This window comes from Nannobrachium achirus (assembly GCF_963921795.1).
Source record: "Nannobrachium achirus genome assembly, chromosome: 15".
Classification (NCBI taxonomy): domain Eukaryota; kingdom Metazoa; phylum Chordata; class Actinopteri; order Myctophiformes; family Myctophidae; genus Nannobrachium; species Nannobrachium achirus.
Genome location: NC_137822.1, coordinates 35,060,364 through 35,069,795, shown reverse-complemented (window position 1 = coordinate 35,069,795; position 9,432 = coordinate 35,060,364). Strand labels below are relative to the sequence as shown.

At 43.8% G+C, this 9,432-nt stretch overlaps 1 protein-coding gene across 2 annotated transcripts in view; it reads right to left on the bottom strand.

Annotated features, from left to right (window-relative positions):
* Positions 1-5,306: 5,306 nt before the first annotated feature.
* The window catches only part of ark2ca (arkadia (RNF111) C-terminal like ring finger ubiquitin ligase 2Ca), a gene marked incomplete at both ends in the record, with an annotated part of 32,350 nt that continues 28,224 nt past the window's right edge, over positions 5,307-9,432 (bottom strand). For both annotated transcript variants that reach the window (XM_080743009.1, XM_080743010.1), the window contains 2 exons: positions 5,307-5,424; positions 9,208-9,311. In XM_080743009.1, coding sequence (XP_080599135.1) covers positions 5,307-5,424; positions 9,208-9,311 — 222 coding nt within the window. The remainder of the gene's footprint in view (positions 5,425-9,207; positions 9,312-9,432) is intronic.

Below are 9,432 nucleotides of genomic sequence, written 5' to 3'. Positions count from 1 at the left end.
ACCTTTGATTCAACAATTCTCAAGATTTCTATCATCGTTTCTGTCGGGTGGAAACAGATGTACAAGCTCTAAACGCGTCGCTTCCCGCTGAGTTTCGAGCTTGTCGATCTGCTACAGTAGTACTTTTGATGCTTTTGTGTGACACTGTAGTGTGATCAAGAAGGGCATAATAGGTTTCTGTTCAACAGCAACGCTATGTTAATGGTTTAATAAATATGGAAATATCTCTTGACACATGGGGCTCTATTTTGATTGTCTTAGGCCTAAGTACCAGCTCTTATGCCTTAACTTAAAGGCCTGTCCATACTGTCTCCGACCACCAAACTTTTCATCGGAAATGTCCGGATCAACTACAAAATGACTTCTAAAAAGCATTACCCCGAATTAGAGTTCGGAAAGCTGCACGTCAAAAAGTCGGAACTCTCAGGCGGAAATGTTCGGCGGTCGGAGACAGTATGGACAGGCCTTCAAGTTAAGGCATAAGAGCTGGGTACTTAAGACAATCAAAATACAGCCCTAGACGTGAGGCACTTATTATACGAGATATATCACGCAGGAAATGTTGATGGTGAAAGCAGAAAACAACTTCACAGACAGAGGGAGAGAGAGAGAGAGAGAGAGAGAGAGAGAGAGAAGGAACATCCTTCAGATTCTTTGCGATGGTGGTGATGATAATAAATATCGACTGTTTAACTGCGTTATGCCAGTGAGAGGGTTCCCTTATTAAATCTATGAGTGCAAAAAAACACGGAAGAACCGATGAAAAACTAAGCTAAAAGCAACAAACTTTTTCGCCGTAGTTTGTTCACTAATAGATCACAGCATAGAGGAGGAGGGGATTGGAGGAATTGCATTCAAAGGAATGTAACCAATATCCACAACAGCACCAGAGAGGAAGAGAGAGAGAGAGAGAGAGAGAGAGAGAGAGAGAGAGAACTAACTAACTACTGTACTAGTAGGGAGTAGAGTAGGGATGGGACGATATGAACATTTCATATCACGATTATTGTGACAAAAGAAATCTACGATTTACGATATTATCACGATAATCAAAATCCATTATCCTGGGGCGGAACATTTGCCAACAAAATAGCAGATCTACAAGCTCACAACGCGTCACAACGTGACGCGTTGTGAGCTTGTAGATCGGTTTGGCAAAGACACTTGATAGAGCGTGAAAAAAGACTGCATCAATTACGTATATCATAAGTACCTTTTATCAATTATAGAGGGTTTAAGTGGTACCGGATATGCAGCTCGGCAAATAAAAGGTGAACTGATCCCAGTGCATGACTGGAGGACGATATCACGATAAATTAAATCTCCACGATACGATTATCGTGATAAACGATAATATGGTGTATCGTCCCACCCCTAGTAGTGAGACAGACAAAGAGAGGGAGACAGAGATAGCAGGCTCAGTATCATAGCCCAGGACAGTAAAGCGTGATTTATCCTTAGTTACAGTACCCTGGTGTGGCGCACCGAAAATAGCAGATCATCAAGTTCACACTGTGTCGTACCGCGTTGCATTGTGAGCTGTTAGATCTGCCATTTTTTTTGGCACGCAACACAACCACCGACACTCAACTGAGAATGAATCAGGACAGTAAACATCACACAGCCGGCTCAGGCAGATCAAACAGCAGGTTTTTGTTTTTCGTTTTCTCAACATTAGTCTTCTGAAAAATACAACTGCATGCAAAGCATTCCCATTTAAAACAATGCAAAAATGAGGTAATAGTTTGTTTTTTCCCCCAAATCACTTTGTGTTATTTCTAAATAAATAAATATGATTCAATTGCAAAAAAAAGAAAACTAATATAAAATTAAATATGCACCCACAATATCTACAGTTAGTAATAAATTATGATTGTTAAATACTTAAGGCATCTCAACTGACAACACCCTGTGTAAACTATCAAAACGTTCCCACAAACAACTCCACTAACAGCAGGAGGCAGTGTCAACACTGGCAGTGCACAAGACAGCAAGATGGTCTGTCTTAATTCGTCCTTATTAATTGATCCCTATTGGCCCTCAAGGCTATCAGTGTCTTTGGACTTAGTCCCAATCTATTTATTCCTTTATTTATGTATTTATTCAGTGCGTAGGACAGTCAGAGTCCTAAAGGAATCTCTCAACACAAATCTGTGACATTGAAAAGATGGAAAACAGGGCATAAAAGATCAAACAATTTGCAAGAAAGAGCAAATGTTGTTACTGAAACATCAAGGAAATCAGGTTGTTAGCGGTCTAAAAGTGGCTTTCCTGGCATAACGATTGCGTGCCATCGAGTCTATATACACTGTGAGAGAGATACTGCCTCCGTCAAACAACATTCTACATTGTTGATCTATCAATACAGCATAGCAACCAGCATAGCAACCACGGGGGAGAGATCCGTCACACATGAACAAACACTAGGTGAATACGCAAGCGTCTCGCTCTTGATTCAAACACTGCGCGTTTCTATACATAAACATACTGGAAACCAACGCAAATGCAATACCAAAGGGAAGAAAAGAAAAAAAACGCTTGTTGCTATATCTATCATCACATGTGCTTAATTGTTCTTTAGGCAATAAGGTAAACATCACAACAGGACTCGTCATCGGTGGCGCCACCAAGAGGACACAAGGATGAACACGCGCGCTACGGGTCAGCGATACGATACAGCCGCCAACATCGTGCTCCAATTTAGTTTGCTCGTCAGCGTCGAGGAGATAGTCACAGGCGTAGATCAAAGCCTAATTTAAACTGTGTCCGTACGTCAGTTTCGCGTTGCATTTTTCATTGTCGTTTTCAGATAGCGACATTATTGTCGACAAGTAAGTTAAAAACGTGTACGTACGTAATATAAATTAGGCTTAATTAACTCATGCACAGACAACCGTGCACCTTCCTCGTTTTAAAGGAATGGTACAGAAGCCAACAACAGCCCATGTCTACGATGAAACATGCATTTACTACGTTTATCAGCCAGAGCACTTCTTTATATCAGTCGGGACGGCATCGAAATCCTCCTTTATCCTTACCGTACCCTGTTACTGTAGTGAATGATGGGAATGGGCCCTTAAAATGGTTCATACTGTATAATACATTTTCCTTTTTTTTAAGTCCTTATTTGGCTTTGGATTATTATAAGCTCTCGGGTGGTCATGTAATTAATCTGGCCACAAAAACCTCTAGATGACGCCTTGAAACACACTTAAATTCATACTTCAGGATTTGTTTTGCGCGCACAACCACGCTTTAGTTAGACATACAGTACACGCACACACACACACACACACACACGTCAGGCCAGGCTACGCTATGGTGAAATGGTATTTTGTTAAAACACTTTTTACCTGCAGCGTATTTTAACTTTGAGCGCGGAAACTCGATCCCTGGCCCTCACAGCACAGCAGTGACGGAGACCTTCTCTGCGTGACACCAGCACTAGTTCAAATGTGAACAACGACTTTTCAAAAATAGAAGATCTACAAGCTCGCAGTGAGCTTGTATTATCTCCTATTTTTCAATAGGTAAAGTATCAAATAATTCCGGGGCTAGTGCTCTCCTCTACAATGTGACAGGACCACTGAATATCACTTGTTTGGGACACTGCTACTGTTGCTAACGACTACTGCTATACCACCAGGGATGATCTGGAGACAAATATGGCAGCAGGCCATTTACTGTAAGATCCTATCAAACACATTAACCCTGGTGGTGTCCCTATTTTGGGCATGTCGTTGTACAGGCAACAATTCTCAAAAAAGTAGCCTGTGCTTATTATGCATACGCATCCAACATAGCAGATCAGCGAGTTCGCTTCGTGCCGCAACGCAACGCTCTTCGAGCTCGTATGGGTTATTTTCGTCGCATGCCGGTGCCTGGCTTAAAATACACAACGCTTGTGTGTGTGTGTGTGTGTGTGTGTGTGTGTGTGTGTGTGTGTGTGTGTGGGGAGAGAGAGAGAGAGGGTGAGAGAAGGTTTCTCGCCGGAGGTGTGGGTCACGCACGCGTTCTCTGCGCTCAAAGAGTTTTGAAATCATGGCTTTTTTTAAGAACATGCTACACTGCCCAGGCTGCCAACACAGTACAACACTACACAAACAACACCCCACTTATAACAAGCAAGCTACGAGTTAAGCCCAGTGCACATGAAAGTGAGTGTGTGTGTGAGTGTGTGTGTGTGTGTGTGTGCGTGCGTGCGTGCGTGCGTACAGTACACTGTATGTACGTATCAGAGCCTTGTATACAGAGAGAGTCGCGTCACTCCCGTTCACTTCATGGGCCAGGTCGCATAGAGGGTATGCGCATGCATCAAGTGAATGGCAAATCGAGTGGCAAAATGAGTGGCAAAGTGAGTTCAACGTCGTTTAATGCAATCAGATAGGACATTTCTGTTTGGATGTATGGGCTGTCAAGGCCAGAAAGTAGTTTTTTTTTGCCATTCAGTAGGCGTTCCCACATAACTTCCAGCTATGATGATGATGTCACGCGCATACCCTCAGTGTTTCTCAACCACTGTGCCAGGGGACCTTTGGTGTGCCCCTGAGAAGGGTCAAGTGTGCCCCTTGAAACTGCTTGAAAGCCAGTATTGTATTTATCATTTTAAAAATGATTTAAACTAGTGAAAACAGCCGATCTACAAGTACACAACGCCTCGCGGTGCGAGGCATTGTGTGCTTGTAGATCTGCTGTTTTCACTACTGTTGTGAGACAGCCTTGTATGATGAAGCAGAGCTTTAGTTTGCGAAGAAACGTACACATTTGAAACTTGGAGATACGAGGTTTCTTCCTGACAGTGACGATATCTACACCCCCGTATTGTGTTGGTGTGCCCATAGATTCTTGGGACATGAAAAGTGTGCCCATGCAGAAAAAAGGTTGAGAAACATTGCTCTATAGTGACAAAGTGTGAACCGGAAGTTTACAGAATGCATTGGAGTCTATGGGGGGAAAAAGTGACTTTTCCGGCGTATACACGAACCATGTGACCAGCGCTGTTTCTGACCCCGCACTGGCGGAACTCTCTAAGTCTCTAAGGCTCTGGTACGTATGTTTGCATGTTTTTTTGTGTTTCGAGGGGATGCATGTGCTTCTATTATACCTCCAGCAGCCTCTTTAACATATTATTATAACGTTAACAATCCTGGCTTCATGGCTCAGTAAAGCGTGAGTCAGAGTGATAGTAGTGGTCATGGTCACATGTGGCATCTGGAGAGACGTTTTGGCAGCGGAGGACCCCCCGGCGAGGGGGAGGGGCCAGCCGACCACGTGGAACAGGGGGGAGGCCGGGAGGGGGTCGTCCATCAGCTGTCGGGGTTCAGCTGTGTCTCGATGTCAACCCGGCATATGGGACACTTCCTGCTGGTCACCAGCCACTGGTCCACGCAGCCCTGGTGGAAGAGGTGCATGCAGGGAAGTCTCCTGAAAGGGAGGGGGGAGAGAGAGAGAGAGAGAGAGAGACCATATCGTTGTTGTGGGGTGGAAACCTTGTATGTCCAAAACCGTTAATTTTGTATTTATTTATTCACTAGTTTTGTGAGAAGCAGGGCTTTACTTTACTTTAGGCGGCAGTGGCTCAGGGGTAGAGAAACCGTCATTAGAACACCTGAGGGTTCCCAAAGGGTTCCCAGTTTGATCCTGGGCTCCCCCAGAGTTACTGCAGTGTTGAAGACACCTTGAGCAAGACTCTGAACCCCTAGTTGCTCCCGGTGAGCAGGTTTGTGCCTTGCATGGTTTCCTCCGCCATCAGTGTATGAATGTGTGTGTGTGTGTGTGTGTGTGTGTGTGTGTGTGTGTGTGTGTGTGTGTGTGTGTGTGTGTGTGTGTGTGTGTGTGTGAATGAGTGAATGTAATGCACAATCTCTTGGATAAAGGCGCTATATAAATGCACCATTTACCATTTACTTTACAAAAAAAACATACAAATTTTAAACTTGGAGATACAAGGTTTATCATGTTTATTCATCTTGGAATTTCTGGCCCTCGGACCAAAGCCCTTGTAACGTAAGAGGGAGACCTCTAGTCTCAGCTGTCTTGAGGGGGTCCGGGAATGCTGACGTTAATCAGCTGTCTGAGGAGGGGTCTCTCTCCACATTTTAAATGCTTGTGTTGGACTACATCAACTTACATTTCGGCATAGGGGCGGCATAGCTCAGGGGTAGAGAAACTGGTATTAGAGCACGAAGGGTATAAATCCCGAAGGGTTCCCAGTTCGAATCCGGGCTCCCCCTGAGTCAATGTCGAAGGGTCCTTGGGCAAGACTCTGAACCCCTAATTGCCTCCGGTGAGTAGGTTGGTGCCTTGCATGGCTTCCTCCGCCACCGGTGTATGAATGTGTGTGTGAATGGGTGAATGTAATGCACAATCTATGTAAAGCGCTTTGGATTAAAAGCGCTATATAAATGCACCATTTACCATTTACCATTTACATTTCACTTATAAGCAAATAAATAAAAAACTAAAACAGAGACAATAAAAATCTAAAAGAAATATTTGTTTTTTTAAAGAAAAAAAATGTAAAGGTAAATAAAATCTGGACACATTGGGTGCATAATTGCTATACCGATTTCGTCAACAAAGTCAGATATTTTGCGATATGTATCGACCAAACCGATATATCGGCCGGGCTCTAGACTAGCCTAGGCCTATATGCAGTGCCTACACTCAGGGGCGTCACAAGGGGTAGGAAAGTGGGACTGAGTTACCAGGGCCCAAGGTGGAGGGGCCCTAATAACTTTATCTATTGAAAAATAGCAGATATACAAGCTCACAGAGCGGCACCGAGTGCCGTGCTGCGAGCTTGTAGATCTGCTATTTTTGAAAAGTTGTGAAAATGTGTGAAAATCTTTGAATATGTATTTTTTAAGCGAACATTTCTAACTCAAATTTTGCTTCTGGGGTCCCTGGAACTAAATATTTTGAGATCGGGGTCCGTGGGCCAAATACATATCATCTTGGGGGTCCTTGACATAGGTTTCTTGCACACATTTTCACGATTTTTCAAAAATAGCAGATATACAAGCTCGCAGCGCGGCACTCGGTGCCGCGCTGTGAGCTTGTATATCTGCTATTTTTCAATAGTTAACATTCATGGGGGGCCCGCAGTGAATCCTTGTACCCAGGGCCCAGAATTTGGTGTGACGCCCCTGCACACCAGTGGTGGCAAGCTGACACAGACAGGCTCATTGGAGGCAATGTGGGGCTCAGTGTCTTGCCCAAGGACACTTCGACGTGTGGATGGGTCGTCCAATGACCCACGGATCACTGGACGACCTGCTCTACCTCCTGAGCCGCCCATAAATTATATTATATAAATAGCATACTGGTGTTGTAGTCAAGTCCACTTAAACTAAAGCGAGTCCAAGTCAAGATCAAGTCCGAGGTGAGGGCGGTGTTGATTTCGTCGACTAAAACTAAACTTTGTCGACTGCGTTTGTTTCACTGACGAAAAACGAAATAAAAACTAATCTGTGTGACTAAATATATTGACAATTTCGTCAACAAAATAAAAACCAGACTAAAACGTTAAGGAGGGACTAGTGGAGAAGAGAGTCATTTTATGTGTGGTTGCTCTCAGGTGTTGCTCTCAGGTGTTGCTCACAACGCGCCACGCTGCGACGCGTTGTGAGCTTGTAGATCTTCTATTTTCAGCACACAACCAAGTTGTAAAATCAGTCATTACGATGCCATCAAGGCCCGCCAAAATACGTTTCAGTTGACTAAATCAACCGTAGATTTAGTCGCCTAAAATCTTATGATATTTAGTCGACTAAAATTAGACTAAAACTAGTACTTTTCAGGTGACTAAATTATGACTAAAACTAAATGACATTTTATTCAAAAGACCATGACTAAAACTAAATCAAAATTTGCTGTCAAAAGCAACGCTGGGTGAGGGAATAGAAAATCCTCATTTGATAGGTACTGAGGTGTGGTCAGTGCTCAGTGGGTACTATCCCTTTTCATTGCATTCATAAGTTAAATGTATTGCTCTGGTGCACGTTGAGAGCAAAATGAAGAAGATAGATCTATGTATAACGTCTCAGGACATAATTTAACATCTTGACAATTTTATAGTTCCTGCTATTATTTGCACCTTTTGACTCATTTTCCAGACTATGGGTTTTCTTACTAAACCATTTACACACATCATCTTGTAATTCATCAGTGAAAAGCACCAGACAGCTCTCTTATAATGTTAATGTGAATGGGCTCCTCTTAATATACAATTATTTCATTGCTTTGTTTTGACTCTCAAGGGGACTCGGTGGGGGAAGAGTCCCGAGTCCTTTAGTCTGAGTCAATGAAAATTTGAACTCGAGTCCTGACTCGGGACGAGTGATTGACTACAGAGTACTACAACACTATAGGATACGGGGAGAAAGAGTCAGAGACAGTATAGCCTCGGAAACCCAGGCTTATTTTGCCGATCGGAAAGGAAAATAAAGCCTGGGCAAGCTGTGCTGGTTCATGACATTTTAATTGTATATAAAATAAATGTAGCCGTTCAGATATCTTATTTTACATCAGTATTGTTCACGTGAACTGTTTTGTTTAGGCTTATCCATTACAATGGCTATGATTTATCACTCGTTTTCCACCGCGGATCACTTCCTCATTTACTCAAAGCGGAACAGCAGCAGGAGTCATGTCCCCCTCCGCGTCATTTCGAGACGCCGGAGGACCCGGTGAGATCTGCCGGGCCGCATAGAATGTCTGCGTTAGGTTAGACTAGAGACGGTATAACCTCGCCTACCAGGCTTTCTGAGAAAAAGCCTGGTGTTTGTTCACAACAGCCCGTTTGGTTTCCGCCTAGAGCGCGGAAACCACTAGAAGAAGCGGCGTCGATTTGATTTGGTTCCCTCCGTTTGTTTCCCCAATACCATTAAAATGCTCGAGTGGCCTAGTGTAGTCTTGCCAGTCGCTAAAAGTTGGACTAAAAGATGCATATAGCAAACGAATTTTTCAAAAGCAAAACTACTCCGCATCAAGGAGTTTATTAGGTAGGCCCTAAAAGTATGTCCTTGAGCGCAGGGGAATATTTTGGGTTAAAACTGAATCCGGTTTGATCTTTCCGGCAAATTGTAGTCCTTTGAGTACTACAACGTGACGTTTTGGGGTTTCCGCTCCAGACCGGTTACAAACCCGAAAAGTGAAGTGATCCCAGACTAGAGACGGTATATTCCAGTGAAAACGTGGTCTCACCTGACGTCCTCTCCGTCCTCCAGCATGGACAGGCAGATGGTGCACTTCTCATCCACGTCCGTCTCCTCCTCGTCCTCCCTGATCTTCAGCTCCAGGGGCTTCCTCTGAGGGCCAATCAGAAGGAGACAATCGTTGTTGTCGGGCGGAAAAACCTTGAATGTCCAAAACCGTTCGTTTTGTATTTATCATGAATGATGATGAATGATTGAAACTAGTGAAAATAGC